The sequence below is a fragment of the Cyanistes caeruleus genome, chromosome 21, assembly GCF_971803275.1.
Source record: "Cyanistes caeruleus chromosome 21, bCyaCae1.hap1.1, whole genome shotgun sequence".
NCBI lineage: Eukaryota > Metazoa > Chordata > Aves > Passeriformes > Paridae > Cyanistes > Cyanistes caeruleus.
Window position 1 is genome coordinate 2,374,282 of NC_141721.1, and position 18,336 is coordinate 2,392,617.

Genomic DNA, 18,336 nt, shown 5'->3' on the forward strand with positions numbered 1-18,336 from the left:
TTTCATGTTCTGACCATGCACTGACCTAGTGCCTAGAACTTTCTGGGAGGTCTCCAGCTGGAGCTGTTGCTGTGAGCCAAGGATCTGTCACTGCTGCTAATCTCCTAATCATGAATGGCTCCCTTGGTTGGGAGATGAATCACCAGTGGGTAACATCACCAGACATCACTCAGAACCCTTGCAGTGAGCAATCCCCAGACTGCAGCACTTTGTGGAAAATGGAAGCTTCTTCAGGTGCTGAGGATGAATCCCAACAGTCTCACAGCCCTGTGAGGTACAGGCACAATTCCAGTGAGAAAAGCACCCCTTGCCTGCCTGGGAGCCTGTGCAGACGTTTTGCATTTGACCATCAGGAAACCTAAGGGTGTGAGGAGAAACTGGGATGGGGTGAGCAGAAAGCCAGGCTGTGGCTCACTGTGTGCATCCCTGAAGTGCACTAGATTTTTCTCTGTTGTGGAAGTCCTGTGGAAACTTGTAGCATTTGTAGGAACCACTAGCAAACCTTTTGCTGAGCCAAACTCCAACCCACCCACTGTTTCAGCTGCAGCAACAGGTGGGCACCTGTGGTCTCTCTTGGTGATTCTGCTAAAATTAGAGCCAAGTCATTTGCAGCAGGAAGCACCTGACATCCCTTCTCCCACTCCAAGGTCTCTAACCCTCAGCTCCCCGTCTCTGCTCACTCTCCGTGAGTGTGGGCTGTGTTCCTTCCTGAAACACGCTTTTCTGATCTGATTTTGAGAAGGCTTTTAATGCATTTTCTCCCCATAACATCCTGCACGTCGCTCCATGTCACCTCATGTCCTCCCGTTTCTGTCACCTGATCATGCTGACATCTATCATTGCAAACCATAGCTAAACACCTCATTTTCTTTGAAAGATTTCAGTTTTAATAAATAAGTGTTCCAGAAGTGCCAGATCTGTGCATCAGGGCTCAGGAGATAGGGATTCCATTTGTGGGATGATATTCCAACAGCCATATTGAGGGACTGGGGCAGTTTCTGAGGCTGCTGGCTGTAGATCTGACTCTCACAGTTGCTGCTGGTTCTTTGTATCATTATAAAACAGCTACTGAAACACGAGGAAAACTGCCACAGACCAACACTGTGAATTACAAACCATGGATAAGGCAGGCATTTAATCCTCTTTAGCTTCTGTGAACAGGTTGGAATCTCATTCAGCTCCAGACAACCACTGCTGTTATAAACACAACCTCTGCCTTGCCAGTTCCTCTCATGGAGGAAACTGCTTCTATAGGCGAGCACAGGAACTAAATCAGAAGGTAATCCCCATGGTTTAATACCATCGTGCATGAGTCACCCTGACAGATTAAGTAGCTGGCTGCATTACTGCTCAGCAAGTTAAGGATTCATTTCATGCCTGACAGGAGAAAATATTGCCCAGAATGGCCACCTTTGAGTGGACATGCAGAGAAATGAGATGGGGATGAGGATCCTGGGGCTTGCCCGTGGTTGCTGGGGGCAGAGTGCTTTTTCTCCAGTTGCTGGTTTGCAGTTGGACTTCTGTGGGGCTTCAAAAAGTGCATTTCTTCCTTTCAGTACCACCCCTTCTACGTCATTGCAGGCACAGTTTGGAGAAAAGGTTTCTCTGAGGAATGGAAGTCTCCCCTCTCCCTGTGTGCATGTTCATTGGGTGCTCTCTTACAGCTCAGCAAGAGTTCTTCAGATTTTGTGCAGAATGCTTGGAATAAGAGGAGAAAAAAACAGTGAGTCCACTGGCTTTTAATCCCTGCTTTCAACTTAACTCTGCTGTCTGCTACATTTTCTTTGCAGGGACAAGTAGTGTCAAAATCTACAAAATGTCTGTGTTTAAGCAGAAACCCCAGTCGTGCTCCTGGAGGATGATCCCTGATCAGAGCAGGAGGCAAAGAGGCACCAGGAGCCCATTCCTCAATTCAGCCTCCCTTGGTGGAGAACTTCTGCTGGCATTTGTTGGTTGGACATTGAGATTTTAGAATATTACTCTGCGAGCAAAGGCTACAACAGAGGCATCATTCTAATGGCAAAAAGATGGTTGGCAGCAAGATATGGAGGGGTCAGGTTTCTCAGGCCAAGTTTTTCCATGTCCAGCTACATCCAGCAGAAGGAAATGCCACAGTGTGCAGAGTAGGATGGCTGTGCTTTGCATGATGGGGAGAAATCTTATTCTTGGCTTCAGAAAGATCCAATCTGGGGAGTCTGCCCACTGCTGGTGCCTACAGTCTGGGGAATATAAAACCCTATAAAACTAGAGCAGCTGGCATGTGGCATAAGGACAATCCCACTGGGTCTCTGTAGGTGCTCAAGAGAGTGAAAACCCAACAAGGAGAGCAGTACTGGTCCCATCTGGAGATGGACTAGTCCAGTCTGGAGCAGGGTGACCAGCACTAACATCATTCACTGTCCTTCAGTGCCATGCAATCTTCCTGCAGCTCTCTGCAGTGTTTCTACTTTATGTGCCTTGAGTAATTCTTTATCAGCAGCATCAGGTTGGTGCTGATAATGGGGCAGGATATGGGGTCTTAGCAGAGCAGGCAGGGCTCAGCTGAGGAAATCCCTGCTCAGAGCAGGGGGTTCTGGCTGTCCCTGCCCACAGCAGAGCAGTCTCAAGCTGCTCTGGAGTTCCTGTGCCTATTGGAGGAGGGCAGAGCTGGAGCTGGGACATGGACTTGGACTAATTTGTCTCCATGGTCTGTGTGAGTCAGCTTGGCATCAGCCAGAGATGTGGCACTGCACAGGGTGGGCTCCTCACACCCCTCCACTGCCCGTGTGAGCTGCTGTGCTGATGCTGCCAGCAAGGGCAGAGCTCCCTTTGGCATAAACCAAATCCTCCCACCCCTAAATAAACACCATAAACCAAATCCTTCCACCCTGCAGTAACATACCAACCATTTGCTCTGTTTCTACCTTTGCTGTGACAGCAGGGCATGGCCTGACCCAGGTCCTGCATTGATGTAGTCTGGCTCATCATCCAGGCTTTCTGTCAGCAGAGCTGTGGGTGAGGATGGGAAGCACTTATCAGTGAGTGGGTTGATGTAAAAACACACAGGCCACTGATACACCTCGTGTATCCTGCCAATATTTAGCCTTTGGTGCTGACATGTTTTTGTGCCTGGACTAAGAAAACTCAGATCAGTGTCAAGATCTCCTTGAAGAGGCTTCAAATGATCACAGAAAATTTGCAAACACTCTGGGCAGCTCTTCAGAGCCAAAAAAAGATTTAATCTAGAGAGGTTAATTAGAGAGGGCTCCTGCAAACAGGAATCAGTTTGCTTAGACAACTTTCACACCAGAGACACAAAGCTCTTGAATATTTATGTGTACACTCCCCACTGTCCCCCAGGCCAGAGATACCCTCATGCTTCACAGGAAACCACACATTAAAATAAACTGCATTTAAAAGGTCAGCCCTGACTACAGCAGGAGAGTCAAGGGCTGACCCACTGGGTGTGTGCACAAAGTTCTGTGGCACAGGGGATTAGGCTGTGCTTGCCCTGGGGCCACCTCAAGTGTAAGAGGATGTAAGACCTGAAGAGCAACATTTTTCTGTGGCATCCCATGGTCAGGGTTTAGGCACAGCCACCCGAGTGGTGGCCTTTTGAGTGCAACACCACATCCCAACAGAGCAGCCTTCAGTTACAGGAACTGCAATTTGCACATTGCCTTGGATATTTGACAATTAAGGAAAAAATTAGCTGAAGACAAGGGTGATGGCTGCATTGCCCTTGCTTGGTTTGTACTGGCCTAGTGCACCAGCACTCTGCCCATGAGCCCCATCCCCAAACAGCAAAGAACAGCTGAGAACATGGAACATACCCTGCCCTTGCTGGAGTTTCCACGTGTGTATTGCCACGCTGTTCTCGTAGTCTGCAGCATCATCTGTGACGAGGAAGAGTTTGGACAGGACGGTGCTGAACAGTAAATGGACTAAAAAGGGGCCTTTGTGAAACCCCCTCCTAGCACTGCACCCTGACTGTGCCCTGCACGTGGCTGAGTTTCCAGCCAGCACAGATCTGCTGATGCTGCCTCATCATTTTTCCAGGCCTGGCCATGTGCCTGGATATCTGCAGGCACGGATGGGGATCAGACAGGTCCCTGCTGCTCTTGCCTCCTCTAATCACTCTGCACAAAGCCAGGCAGGAGCAGGGCAGTCTTTAGCAGTGCAGAAAGCATGTGTGAACTCATAGAAGGAAACCAAACTGACTTCCTATTTTGATTGCAACATCCCAGGACTGATGCTGGAAGCCCTGAAGGGACACTGTGGTTCAGAGTCATCCTCCAGAAGCTTCCTGGCTGCAGCCTTTTTGTGCTGGATTTGGTGAGAAACCTGAGCTAGAGGCTAGAACCATTAATCAGCCTGGCTAAACACTGAAAACCTAGAGATGCAGACCCCAAAGCTCCTGAATTGCTGCAGAAACCACCAAGCCAAAGGCATCGGGGTGGAGGTGTCACCGTGTGCATTTTCCTGCAGAAAGGGGAAATGTTCCAGGCCTGCTCTGTGTGTGCACCAGCCCCACGGCACAGAGCTGGCAGGAAGAGCTGAGCTCTGAGCAAGCAGGTTTCTCCTGGCTAAGCAGGTCACCTTCCTTCTCTGCACTTTGTGTGCCACACAAGAACCATGACAGCAGCACACTCACCTGGATCAGAGCCCTGGGATGCTCCAATGGTGACATTTTCATAGGAATAGGAATCCTCATCCTCATCTTTCTCTGCTGGAGAGAAGAAAGAGAAGTGACAAAGGACCTACAGAAGTGTAAGCGACCTGGCAAGATCCCTCAGCACCTGCAGGAGGGGGCTGTTTCCCACAATGAAATGTAGATTAGCTAAAAAATTGTTAGTCTTTTTGACTGTGGCTTGTGGTGACCAAGGGGGATGGGGTATCTGAGTACAGGGGAATGGGTTGGTTATTCCCACAGGAGCACAATCACCAATGGTTTTGGGCTGTCCTGTTTATAGGCAACAGATGGACCGATGGGGCTTGGGCATCCCTCAGATCCCACAGCCTTTAATGGATGTGTCTCCTGGACCCACACTTGCTTCAGGCCGTACACAGTGATGCACAAAGCTCTGCAGGAACTCACGAGCTCCCTGGAGCCCTGGGACAGCCAGGCTGGATGAAGGAACCCACCTTGCTTGCCTGGAGACCTGCCACGGAGTGGATCGAAGAACCTGGGGCAATTGTAGTAGTATCCCAGAGATATGGGCTCCCTGTGTGAAAAGCAGCACTGTCAGCTCCTCCTGCCTGGCACAGACTTCCCAGGCTGAGCTGTGGGAGCACCAGGACAGCACTGGGACCAGTATAGCTCCACTGGACCGTGCTGGTGGCAGCACAGGGTACTCACACATAGGCAGCATCTTCTTGCAGGCAGTTCCCTGCAAGAACAAGGGTTTGCTGTCAGCACCCCACCATGGTATCACCCTGAACAGCCATCCCTGGCCACAGCTGGACAAACCCCCCAGCACAGCCACAAAGAGATCCCCAGCAGCCACAAAGCCCTGGCACAGCCCCAAAGCCTGCCCGGAGCAGAGCACACAGCCCTGATCCACCCCTGAGAAAACCCCAGCTCAACACTTCTCCTGGGCACACCCTGCCAGCTGGCAGGGAGATGGGGAATATTCTCCCTGGCTTGGGAAAGGAGAGCACAGCCCCACACACCAATAATCCTCTTAGGGCAAGCACCAGCTCACACTGGCCCAGGGGAGAGCAGGAGGCTGGGGAGCATCCATCCCCCTCCGCTCTGCCCATTAATCAGATCAGTGATTTTGTGTCTTACAAAGCAATCTCTAAATTGACCAAGCCAGAGCTCTGGCAGCTGCAGTGCTGGCTGCCTGTGTGCTCCCTGCCAGCTCCCAGCCCCTCAGCAGCCTTCCTTCCCAAACCCCCAGACACGTGGCTGCAGCATTTACCTGCCAGGAAATTCTGGTACCTGGACTCGTCCCTGCTCCCTGGGGACAAGAGAGGGGCACATCACACACAAGCTCAAGCTGAGTGATGGGAGCAGTTTGATGATACTGGCAAATCACCAGCTCTGAGGTCAGGGGACATCACTGCAAGGTTGGACACTCCAGGGTACAGGAATTGGAACAGCCAGGGCTAATATTTTAAACAATCTGTGGCTCCAACCAGGACTGGTCAGCCACAGCAGGATGAGATTTAAACTCAGACCCAGGATAGACCCAAATTAAGATGGATGTGGACCTGTTGGAGCAAGTCCAGAGGAGTGCACAAAGATGCTCCAAGGCTGGAGCCCCTCTGCTCTGGGGACAGCCTAGGGTTGTTCATCTCAGAAAAGAGAAGGCTCTGGGGAGACCTTAGAGCCCCTTCTAAAGGGGAGAGGGACTTTGGCCAAGGGCTGGGAGTGGCAGGACAGGAGGGCATGGCTTCCCACTGACAGGACAGGGTTAGGATATTGGGAAGAGATTTTTCCCTGTGAGGGTGGGGAGGTCCTGGCACAGACTGCCCAGAGCAGCTGTGGCTGCCCCATCCCTCAAAGTGTCCAAGACCAGATTGGAAGGGGCTTGGAGAAACCTGGTCTAATGGAAAGTGTCCCTGCCCATGGCAGGGGGATGGAGGGAGATGATCTTTAACAATAACTGCTCTGTGATTCATTTTATCTGCCTGTCCCAGGAAGCTGCTCACCATATCCAGTATGATGGGAAGCACGGAGCTCTTCAGTGACTTTCCTGAAAGAGAGGAAAGAGACCTAAAATCCCAGGTCTGAGCAAACCCTACCAGCAGTTACACACCACCATCCATGATACCTTCCTGTGAGGTTATCAAGCACACACACAGAGCAAGGGGAGATGCAGAATTTGGGGTAAAATCCCAAGACGGGAATAACTGTGCTTGAATATTGCAGCAGAGTTATCATGGCTGTGTAGTTACTGGGGGTTTTGGTGATGGGGAGAAGGGGATTTATCACACCAAATGCTTATAAGTGAATAATGGCCATTTCTTTTCCATGATGAAAAGAATTATGTACATTATGTACAGCCACAGCTCATTTTCCTGGGTTTGATTTAATCAGTTGCCAGAAGAATGCTGTCAGACTGAAGAAAATCCAGAAAAAGTCTAATCCATAAACAAAAGTCTAAACACTTACTGACCATCAGTAAGTGAAGCAGCCTGATCAAGTTGAAGATATCCCTGCTCTTCACCAGGGGAAGGAGCAAGGAGGAGCAGGAGAAAGGTCCCTTGCAAGCCAAACTATTCTTTGATTCTATATACAGCCCAAGCCCCATCTACAGGGCCCAGAATGCAAGCCCAAATGTTCATGTATGTTGAGTGAACTTCATCCAGCCTTGGCTCTAGAGCTAGATTTTTATTTGGGTTTTTTCTTACCTTGCTATTGATAAGTTTTCGGGTTCCTTAATTTTTTCCAGCCTTCGGGTTGCAGCTGGCAACAACAACAGAATTACCATGTTAATTATTATGGCAGCAGCAGATATTTCAAAGAGCACAGAACATCCACCAGAGAGGGATCCCTGGGACTGGCAAGCATTTTCCTCATGCACCCTTAAACAGCTTTCCAAACTGTTCCTTGAAGGTTCGAAAATGGTCAAAACAAGAAACAAGTGGAGAGAAAGCTGGTGGCTGTGCAGACCACAGAGCTGGCAAAGCCTCGCTGGAGGAAGCTGTGATCCCAGCATTGGGATCCATTGGGGGCCATTCCCCTCCCTCCACGCTGCAAAGTGCAGCTGAGAGCTTTGGTGGGGCTGGGGTGAAAGTAGAGGGGTTGAGGGGTTTGGAGCCAGCAGAGGCAGAACCACGGACACATTTCACACCGAGATGGCAGCCCCTCTTTGTGACAGAAAACTCAAAAGTTCAGCACTGAGCCCAAGCTGCTGCAGGAAGCAGAGAGGGGGGATGATGGATGAGTCACTCCTGTCACCCACACCAATGGGTGGTATCTATCAACCCACCTTGGTTCTCACAGGGTGCACAGCCTGCTTCCAAGAGCCCCCAGTAGTTGAGGCTCCAGTGAGTTATTTTCAATGCAAAGGACATTTTTTCCCTAAAGCTCAGAATTCACATACCTAGAAGTGTCTAAGGTGGCTTGGATTGTCCAGCATTGGACGGTCCAGGTCTCATCATTTCATGGCCTGGCTTCAGGGTGACCCTTTGAACACTGTTTTCCCCCTGTTCTATGAATGAAGAGCCCTCACACCACAAGGCAGGAGCAATACTCACTGGTATGGGATCGAATCACCTCAAATCTCCGCTGGCTTTCGAGCCTGGAAAAAATAGCAGTGCAAGCTCAGCTGAATTTTGGGGTGTATGACAAGGAAAAGAGATACAAGAGACCTGACTGGTGAGTGGAGGGCAGAGGACACCATGCTGGGCTCAGTGAGATGCCAGCTGCATGCATGACATGGGAGCATCTTCCTGGAGTCTTCTTTGAGCCTTTAAAGACAGGATTTAGTTTTGGACCACTGGTAGAGCAGCCAACATCAGCGAGGGAAGGATCCAGGGGTGAGGAAAACATCATTTAGGATAATTCCCATTCTGATGCTTCATCTACCAAAGGCCACAAGAAATTTTTACCCACAAAAAGCTGGATGTTATGCATGAAATGACTTTAAACCCCACTGCTTCACCTCCACTGCTGCCTCTCCCATCATCCCTTAACATCAACATGAATAAAGTAACATTATCAGTGATAACCTATGCCCAGTAACCTCTTTACTTTTTAGTTAATAGGAGAGCTGCTTTTCAGAGCATGAGAGAATTCAACAAGTTTTCTGCTGCAGGTGTTTCTACACAGGTACTTATTCATTCTTTTCTCCCTTTTTCCTTGGGGTTTCCATATGAGCTGGGATTCATGGCCCAGGGCTGCTGGGAGAGCTGTCAAAACCCCAAACATACAGTCAAACCACTTTGCCTGCAAGACACCCAAACCACACCTCTAAAAAGAGCACACAACCCCACAAACCTGATCCCAAACCACCTAATCCAGGTATAAATTTCAAGAATTTGGGACAATTCAGCATGAGTCAGTGAGGTGTGGAGCCTGTGGAGGACGGAGCCTTCAGTGGCTGCTCCATCAGTCTACAATAGATCCCTCCAGAGCCTTTCCCCAGAGAAACAAAAACCCAACCCCTTGAAGGCCTTTGCAGAGCCCCATTGCTCCTGTAACAAAGCTTACAACCCAACTTTTCTTTTTTTTTGACATCATTTACTGTGGTTTGTGTGTTGCTGAGGGAAATAAGGGGCAGTGTGTGTGTGTGTGTACGCCACATTTCCTTCATTTCTTGTGCTGCAGGTCCGTGGTTGCTCTGGTTCAGGGTCCAACCAGCACCAGCCAAGGGCAGGGGCTCCTTTGTGAAGTAAATAACCTTTCTATCTCAGGGCACAGCAGAACAGGGTAAGAACTTGCCCTTCTCTCCCAGACCTTTTCCAGCTAGTTAATGATTCAATGACCGCACAGTCAGAGCTTCAGTTTCGTTTTGGATTATTCAGTGTAAAGGCACTGCCCCTTCAGCAGCACCTGGGGCCTTGCAGCCCATCCTGGTGTTATTTTATTTTTTATAAACCTAGATTTCAGCTTGGGTCTGGCTCTGGGGCTCACCCTGGGTGAGTCTGGGGGAGAAACACAATTGGGAAAGGAAACTTACTGGCTCCTCAGCTCATTCAGCTCTGTCTCCCGTTTGGTAGCTGGAAGACAAGGGAACAAAAAGCTCTTAGAAAGGTTGATTTAGGAGTTAGAGATCAGAAAGGCAAATAAAATACATTTACAAAACTTCTTCAGCAGGTCAGGACAGCGGAGCAGCAGTTGCAGTGGGGTTTTGATGAAATTTTTTGAAACTATGTTTAAATTGTGGTTTTTGTCTCAAACCCCACAAAGCAAAGCAGGCAGTCGTGCCCCCAAACCCCAAACTGCAGCTTCTCCCCTCTTAAAACCCACCCAATGCTCAGGGATGGGCTCAAACCCCACTGGGTGCTCACCCTATTTCTGTATGAATTTATCCTCCAGACTCCCCTTCCCTGGCTGCCCTTCTGTTCCAGACCCTCTGCAGGTCCTGGGGGGTCCCAAAGCCACCCACCACAGTGGCCATGGAGAGGGATCTGCAGCTCACAGTGCCCGAGGAAAGGGGCTCCTTCCCTCCCTTTGGGGCTCCTTTGTTCCTTTGGGTGTTCATTCCCTCCCTTTGGATCTCCTTCTCTCCCTTTGGATCTCCTTCCCTCCCTCCCAGCTCTCCAGCACAGCCTCTTCCCTGCTCCAGCTGCATCCCCACAAGGTCAGAGCTGGTACCTGGCAGATCCAAACCCACATGGAAGGCACATTCCAAGAGGACAGCTCAGGACTCACCTGAGAGCCGGCACCTGATGCAGAGGCTGACGGCCGCCCCGAGCATCATCAGCGCCGCAGCCGCCCACAGCTCCAGCTGCACCATGGCCCAGCCACATCCAGCCTGAAACACACGGTGAGGGGACCCCATCAGCTCTGGGCCATCCCTCAGGGAGCTTTTACCCCCAAAAACCAGCTGCTGTTTGCCCTCACACCCCCACGGGAGGCTGCAGAGGATGCAGAAGGGACTTTGGGGTTGCGATGCCCTTTCCTGCACCGCTCTGAATTCCTCATTCCCATCCCCCAAACCCACCCTGCTGCCACCAAACAGTAAATTTTTAATATCTAGAAGAGAGGGCAAAAGGGAGGCACTCAGCAAGATTTAAACAGTCAGGACCTTTGCACAGCATGCTCTGGCTCTTTCCTGCAGCTCAGAGTGACTTCCAGTGTTAAATTCCCCACACCTTTTTCTGCACTGAGCTGGCTCAGCCACTGGCTCTTCCCCTCCTTTCCATGACAGGCTTTTGCACAACCAGCAGCTAACATTTTTTAACAATCAGCACAATTTGGCTTCAACTTCTTCCTTTAAAATACAAAACATCCTACAAATATCACAGAAAGCAGCCTGCTGGCACTGAGATGGATCATTTAGCCCATTCCTATTCCCCAGGGCCGGATTTTCTTTAGTTACAGATTATTTTAATTTCTTTTTGTTTTTAATAAACTTTCTTTTTTTTTCCCCTAGGGATGGAGACACTGCAATGTGCCAAAGGCCAGTACATCATTGCTCTGGCTGGCAGGAACCTTTCCTACTGCCTTCCTTCAACCTCTCTTGTTACAACTTCAGCCTGTATTATATTGGTGAGTGGAGGAGGAAAGGTATATTATAGCAGTTGATAATTAAAACAATTCAAAATAATGAAACAAATGCCAGTAGCAGACAATAGAAAGCAGCTGCTTGATTCTGCCCTGCTCAGCACCTTCTCCCTCTGCTTGATTAAAGTGGAATTAACAACATTTCTCTGCCCAAACTCCGCAGAAATTTGGAAGTTGCTCTGACAGCTGAGTTCAGGTGGGAGAAAACCCAAAGCCTCCCATGGCAGAGTCTGTGGGGGCTGAGCAACATCCTCCTGTCCCTGCCAGGCACTTGGAACAGCAGCTGAGCATGTTGGTGAGAGGTTCATGGTCCAGTTTGTCATTGAAGTCTCAGTCCTGTGCCACAGTCCTAATTATCAGGGCATGGTGAAAATAATCATGGAGTAAATCAGCACGGGGCAGGGAAAGGAGGGAAGTCCCTCATTTCCACTCAGACAGGCCTTGAGCAAAGCCAGGAGCAATGGCTGAAGGGGTTTGGTGTCAGCATCTCTCAGTGGTTGCCAAACACCATTTGGCTGTTCAGAAATTATCACAGTGAGGCTTTGAGACCACCCTTTGCTTGAGAACAAACTGGGCTTATTCCTATTATGTTCCAGCTTCCCTGGGCTCTCCAGGACCTGGCAGCTACCAGCACTTGCTCCACCATGGCTTTGCCTTCTAGAGGCCCCCAGGGGCCTCTCTTTCCCTGCACAGTTTTTTGCAGCACTTTCTGAAGATGAATAATTCTAAATTTAAGTGCCCAGACATCCAGGCACCCACCCTAGAGGTGCAGGACCAGAACCCAAAAGAGCCTCATCAAAACCATGTGGTTTCTGCCATCACTTTTCCTTTGCTCAGCATCCCCCATGGAAATCATGAGCTGTGGATCATCTGTGAAGCATCTCCAAGAGGCAGCTGAGGGAAGCTGGTCCAATGCTGGTGACCAAAATACAGAGGGCTGCAATTCTGCTGCTTTGTTTGTGGGTTTCCTGGCTTTCTTTCTTTCTTTTTCTTTTTTTTTCCTTTGAAGTGAAGGCAAGGCAGAGCTGAAGGCACCTGACAACACTGACCTAGTTTGTCCCATTGCATGGCAGGCTCCTTCTCCTTTCCAGAGCCAGTTTTATTTTGGTCACGGGCAGTGAGGCAGCACAACCTCTCTGCTCCTGAGCCCCCACTCACCAGGGACACAAAAAGAGGTTATTTGAAGGGCTGATGAACAGGATGTGCTGTGTCCCACCCCATCACAGCCTTATGCTCAAAGAAAGCCCCCAAGTCACACACACACCTTTAGCCCAGAGATCATTTGTGCTCCCCAAATCCTCTCTTCTGGTACGAGCCCTGCTCCGGTAAGGAGCTGACAGGAGGTGATGAACAGATTTATGACAAGCAGAAGGCTGGAAGCACTTACTCACGGCTAGCAGGATATAAATAAAATATTTGGAAGGCTGAATGTGCTTCCCTGCACTCTACCTTGGAGAGGAGAACAAATCCTGCACAGGAGGACGTGTGGAGTTCATGGCTGGCCAGCCCTGCCTCCAGGATAAACCCAAACTCGGGCAGAAAACATCTTCCCACCCATTTCAGGAGTGACACTCGGACTGTGTCACAATGCCCTGTTCTGTTCACACATTTCTCTCTTCTCCTTTTGCCTGTTTTTCCCCTTTTTGTGCAGAGGAAGCCGCTGGGACCAGGGCACACCCCGAGCACCGTGATCCCACAAATCCCTCAGGAGCAGCTGCTCCAGACAAGCAATTCCTGGGAGAGCAGCACACTGGAGTCTGGATACAGCTGTGGTCTCCTTCAGAGGGGGAAGTTCATCTTCTAAAACAGGGCCTGTTCCTTCTCTGGCCTCAAATAGATTCCTTTTTAGCAATCAAGGAGACAGGCTTTTTCTTACTAAAAAAAAATTAATGAACTTGCAAAAGCTTATCTACTCTGTGCCAGGTCTTGTCCTAATTTATGGATTCACCCCAGTAACAAGGCTCTCTGTGAAGATCTGAAGGAAGGAGAGATGGTTTTATCCTGGAAGATTAAAAGGTCTGCTCTTAATTCCACTGAAATGGAGAGTAGGACGACATGGACACTCACTGTCCATCTGTCCAAGAGCAGCACAACAAAGTGAGGAAACCTTTTGAATTGAAATAAGGCAATTCTGGCTTATAAAATCAGTGGATATAAGCTGGATATGCACAGGCTAGAAATAAAATTCCTAATGGATGGAAAGTCTGGAATAATTTCCCAAAAGCAGAAGAAGAGGCACAAAGCTCATGAGAAAAAAACCTGCAAGAGCTCTTAAAGTGAACTTTAGCTTTTTGCTGAGACACGAGGAGAGTGAGGAATGTGTTGATGTGGCCTCAGCAATGCCTGGTTTTCCATGAGGTCATTTCTGATGAAGACATTTTAGCCCTTTGCAGACATCAAATCCACCCCTGAGTTCACACTGCAAGATAAAGACTAAAATCATGCATTTATATTATGTATTCTATCTATCAATCAAAAAAAAAATGCCCAAAAGGCAAATATAAACCATTCACTTTCTCTCCCCTCCAGAAAGTTTTGTGGTCTGCACCAGTTTGCTGTAAATTAATTCTAATTAAGGCTGGTAGGATGAGTCACTGGTATGAAATATGAAGTGGAAAGTGTATTTAAAGACTCACCATATGAAATTCAGCACACTGACTTGTTGAACAGATGCAATATTCAGCTTGAGTCAATGTCTCTAACACGGCTAAGAAAAGCAACTCCACTTTCTGTTTGCCTGTGTGGCACAGATTGCCACAGAAATTCCCATCAATTCAGAAATTAAAGTCTCAGACCAAGGAAGCTCCTGTGGCTGGAATGACTTTGATGACCAGCACTGAGCCTTCAGAAAAGCTCCTTCCCAGAGGTCTGCACATCTCATTTCCTACCAGATTTATGCCAGTGTCAGGCTTCTCAGGAAAGCTGCTGCCATTGAGTTAAAATCTGGGTTTTTTACAGCTATTCAGGCAGACCAGGCTTTTATGGCAATAGAAGCATTTCAGTAGAACAGATGATGAAAGGGGAAGATTAGAATTGATAAACCAACTTTCACATAGATTATAACTCTGGAAAATGCTTTTAAAAAAATCTTGGGTGGAAAATACGGTGCAAAACCCCAGTCACAACAGGCATGGCAGCACAAGGAGGTGACTCACAGACGTATCTTGTATTTAGAACTTCCCTGTTTTGGGCAGCACTGAAGCTTCACAGCCTCATTCACTTCCACTGGGAGCCCAGGGGATGCCATGTTAGCAATACAGGCAACCCCTGTGTAAATACAGGCTCCAGAACCACGAAAATGAGCCAATCTCATGCAAGATTCTCCAAAAATTATCCTCTTCTGCTAAATTACCTGCCTCGTTGCCCATAGTACACTGAACATTGCTCACACGAGAGAAAACTGTTGCAAAACCAAATCTCTCTCTAACTAGAATTAGCTATTTCAGGCACTTAGATGCAGTAAAATAAATACATTCACATCCATGATGCCAGTCAGCTCTGCAATCAATGGAAAACCCAGGAAGTGTCGTTTCAATCAGCTATTTTTAAGGACTGGGCTTTGGAGGGGGAGCAGCGTGGGCTGCAGCAGTCCCAGGAGCTACAGCAGGAGCCAGAAGGACCATGCAGGGATGGGGGAAGCTCAGCACAGATGGAATCTTCCAGAATATTTTAGAAGATGTGAATGCAGAAATAATGTAATGAAACCCACGCTTCCAGCAGCAGATGGACGAGGAGATGGAAAGGACAGTGGTGTAAAACAGAGGATCCAGGCTGTGTGGGATGGACCCACCTCAGGCCCAGAGGGGTCTAAAGGCCCCTGAGAAGAGAGGGTTGGTAATTCCTACCTTGGAGCTGGTGATGGGCAGGAGCAGCAGGGAGGAGGGAACATCCACCAATGTCGCTTTTCAGAGAGGTTTTACAGGGATGACCTTGAACTTCTTTAAAGGATCACCAACCCTGGGGGTCTCTGAGCTCAGTGGGACACCCCGGTGTCCCCCCAGGAGCCCCAAGAACCTCTGGGCTCTTTCCTGTCCCCATCCCTCCCTCCCTCACCCGCCTTACCCACAGCCTCAGCCGCTCTCCCTAACGTGTCCCAGCTCCTCCAGCACCTCTGGGCTGCAGCTGCCGGGGCTGGACCGGTTCCTCCAGGGCTTGTGAGCAGTTGCTGGTTTCCTGTCCCCTGTGAATCACCAACCCCAACATCCGCTGCCCAGCCTCTGCTGCTCCCCCAGGGGCGCCGCCTGCACAAACCCACTCGGGTCACTTTGGCTCCCGTGGGGAGAGGAAGAGGCTTGGACAGTGTGGAACCACACACAGCACCCAGGGCCCTTCCCTCGAGGTTCAGATGGTGTTGGTGTCCCCCAAAAAAAGTTCAGGCTTCCTTTTAGCAAAGAGCCTTCAAGTGAACAACTGGGCATCCGGGAAAATCTCAAAGCAGGCACAGCAAACTGCAAACCCGCTCTCAGATTTTATGGAAAAGATGATAACAAGTTTCCAAAGCAGCAAATAACCCGAGGTCACTGTTGCTAATGGTCAAACCTGGAGCTCCTGTCCAGTGCTGGAAGAATAAAACCAGTTCTTATGCTTCAGCATTGGCATTTTGCACCCAGCAGGCACAAAATTTCACTGCACTCTTAAAAAAAAGTAAATCCTCAAATGTTTTGGTGCTTGAATGGAATAAGGAGGGTTCATGAATTCCCTGCTGGGAATTTATGTATTGGCTTTAAGCCCTGTCACAGTCCATGAAAGAAGGATCCTGCTCCAGCACTCGGGAAGTCTGCACACACACATAAACGTGTACACGGGGCACACGAGTTACAACCATAAACAAAACGTTTCATGCTGCTCTCACCAAGGCTCTTCAAAGCCTCTCTTTTATGTAAATTGTTCAGTAAAGGGAAATTTCGTTATATTTAAATTAGGGCACTCCGGAGCTGCCACAACCAGCCACCTACACCCAGCTCTCTGTGCAAGAACATGACTCTTCATCATAAAAATGATTTAAGGAGCCAACTGGTTACAATTTCTGCAACTCTGGGATGAAATCTGACTGTTGAGATTTCAGAGGAAACATTACTTCAATAAGATAATTATCCAGTGTATGTGTAAATAGACTTCATCTCTTCCAATGCTAACCTGACATACAAAAATAATTCACCTTCCAGAGCCATTCCCAGACAAGATCTGGGTGCTGAAGCCTATCTTGAAATCAGTATAATCTGAACCAAGGATAAAAAGAGGCAGATTCAACTTTTAATTCCTCACATGGTTTCTCTGTGTTCTCCGTGTAAAGGACATTGCAAAAGGTGAAATGTTTTTTTCACTGCCAAAAGAGCTGTTACAAAATCGGCATTTCTTAGGGATCAAATAGTTTATTAACAGCTTTCTAGCAGGGTTTGTATGTGTTAAAACATAAGCTGACAACAAAAGAGCTCTTCAGAGCACAACTGACACTCAAAATATGCTGGAGACATTTAAAGTTCATCTTTTGTACCCAAAATCGATTTGATCAGGAGCAGCCACTGCTAAAAAGGCACCACGCATTTGCCTACGGATTCTCTGGTGGGTCTCAGCTTCAAGTATGAGTCAGTGCTGTGGTGTTACCCTGGCTGGCTCGGGCTGCACCTCCTGTCAGTCCCAAACTGTCCCCTGATGGATCCCTGAGCCTCTCCAGAGCAGGCAGAGGCTGCTCCTGTGCCCAAGGAGCGATCCCAATGTGATATTACAGCTCTTGGGCACAGTGATGCCCCTCAAAGGCATCAGTCCTCTGCAGAGACCAAGCACCTTGATTAGAGGGTAATTACTGCAGCAGCACACGCCTCTGTGTGGATCTTAACTCCTTTCTTCACATTTCTCCTAAAAAGGGCTGGATGTAAATGTTGAGGATGAGTCCTCACTCCGAGCACTTCCCAGCACAGCTACAGGTTCTGCTCTGCATGAAGCCAGAACAACTCTCCTCCAACTCACACAAAATGACCCCTGAAGCACCAAACCCAGGCTCTACCCTCCTGAAACCCCTCTGCCTCATCGAGACCTGCTGATAGAAACAATTTCTGATTTGACAAAAGGTCAAATACACTGGAGCAGCCACTTTTTCACCTTTTGATAAAAAGCTGATAAGCTGCAGAGAGATCTCTTGGGTCCAGAAAATTCATTACAACCCATTTTCCACCCAGCTCAGCTTACCTGGGTCCTGGGAAGCCAAATGCCCTAAGGGCTGAGTTCCATTCTTTCAAATAAAGGTGGGGGCTGCTCAAAGACCAGCTGATTTTGCTTAAATCAGGTGTTGTGACTAACATTGATCAAAAATCAGCAGTGAAACAAGGACTGAAAAACAGGGCATCATCTAAACCCCTTCTTCTGCACCAACACTCCCAATGCTGGAAAGTTTGAGAAAGCTCCAACATGTTTTCCAAGCTGCAACAGGCTCCAAAGTCACCAGCTTTGCAAGTCAAGCATTGCTGTGCACCAGCATCAAGCCCCTCTTGCTTTGGGACAGAATGAGCACGTGTCTCATCCCAACCACTAACTGGGATTATAACGCACTCCAACATTTTCACGGCAGCTCTAACATCTTGGAGGAAACTTTCTGATGTGCTGAAGTAGTGCTGGATGTTTTTGTACACACCTAGAAACTGTTCTCTCTGTAGTGGGATGTGTCTTTCCCCAGGCAAAGGGGAAGTGCTGCCTCACCCCCTGTCCCAGCTGCATGTTGGCTCTCTCTGAGCTGAAACTGAAAGTGGTTCCTGCTGAAGGAAAATAAATGCTGCTAGAAAAGTCACCTCACAGCCAGGATCCCTGGGTGCTTCACAAAACTTTGCAAAGACTAATCCCAAACATCCCTGTGGTACAAAGCTTCCCTTTCTTATCCTGCCGAGTTCATCCTTGTGGACACAATAATTCTTAAATTTGAAGACAAAAACCTAGAAGGTTTGAATGCTTTTATTTGAATTTTTATACAGCGATACAAATTATACAGATTCGTTACAGTACAGATTTTGCAGGGGTTTATAGAGGTACTTTGTGAGTTTTTGGTTTATTTAAAAGAAAGAGGCAGATCTCGGGAGCACGGTGACATGAACAAAACAATCTTGTGGTAGGAAGCAAATCCTGACCACAGGGAACACTAACCTGGCTGAAACCTACTGGGCAGAAAGGAGGTGGTAGCATTCCCA

The 18,336-nt window shown here is 48.6% G+C and overlaps 1 protein-coding gene and 1 long non-coding RNA gene across 6 annotated transcripts; one reads left to right on the forward strand and one right to left on the reverse strand.

The window, feature by feature from the left end:
• Nucleotides 1–864: 864 nt before the first annotated feature.
• On the reverse strand, nucleotides 865–15,317 carry LAT2 (linker for activation of T cells family member 2). 5 transcript variants are annotated; one of them, XM_023939092.2, is made up of 13 exons: nucleotides 15,224–15,317; nucleotides 10,307–10,409; nucleotides 9,612–9,651; nucleotides 8,188–8,231; nucleotides 7,339–7,393; nucleotides 6,637–6,680; nucleotides 5,904–5,942; nucleotides 5,339–5,369; nucleotides 5,125–5,204; nucleotides 4,634–4,708; nucleotides 3,813–3,875; nucleotides 2,904–2,988; nucleotides 865–1,698 (listed from the first exon to the last, which is right to left on the reverse strand). In XM_023939092.2, exons 2-13 carry the CDS (start codon nucleotides 10,389–10,391, stop codon nucleotides 1,680–1,682), a joined length of 660 nt encoding a protein of 219 aa, XP_023794860.1. In that variant the 5' UTR covers nucleotides 10,392–10,409; nucleotides 15,224–15,317; the 3' UTR covers nucleotides 865–1,679. The 5 variants fall into 5 exon arrangements, with proteins under 5 accessions (XP_023794860.1, XP_023794862.1, XP_086715071.1 ...); XM_023939094.2 differs by having other exon boundaries at nucleotides 4,634–4,705; nucleotides 15,224–15,288; XM_086858945.1 differs by lacking the exon at nucleotides 15,224–15,317 and having other exon boundaries at nucleotides 4,634–4,705; nucleotides 10,307–10,471.
• On the forward strand, nucleotides 8,672–11,146 carry LOC111937666 (uncharacterized). The gene is made up of 4 exons (XR_002868705.2): nucleotides 8,672–8,761; nucleotides 9,260–9,361; nucleotides 10,191–10,421; nucleotides 11,031–11,146. It is a non-coding gene; the product is annotated as an uncharacterized LOC111937666 (long non-coding RNA).
• Nucleotides 15,318–18,336: the final 3,019 nt, after the last annotated feature.

What these genes read in the sequence shown, in the direction of transcription:
- LAT2 (XM_086858944.1), bottom strand. Translation starts at nt 10,436, where the DNA reads ATGGGGTCCCCTCACCGTGTGTTTCAGGCTGGATGTGGCTGGGCCATG. An exon ending in GTACCAGAATTTCCTGGCAG is followed by an intron (nt 5,370 to 5,903) that starts GTAAATGCTGCA and finishes TTGTTCTTGCAG; the next exon opens with GGAACTGCCTGCAAGAAGAT. An exon ending in CAGGTCTCCAGGCAAGCAAG is followed by an intron (nt 4,709 to 5,124) that starts GTGGGTTCCTTC and finishes TCTTCTCTCCAG; the next exon opens with CAGAGAAAGATGAGGATGAG.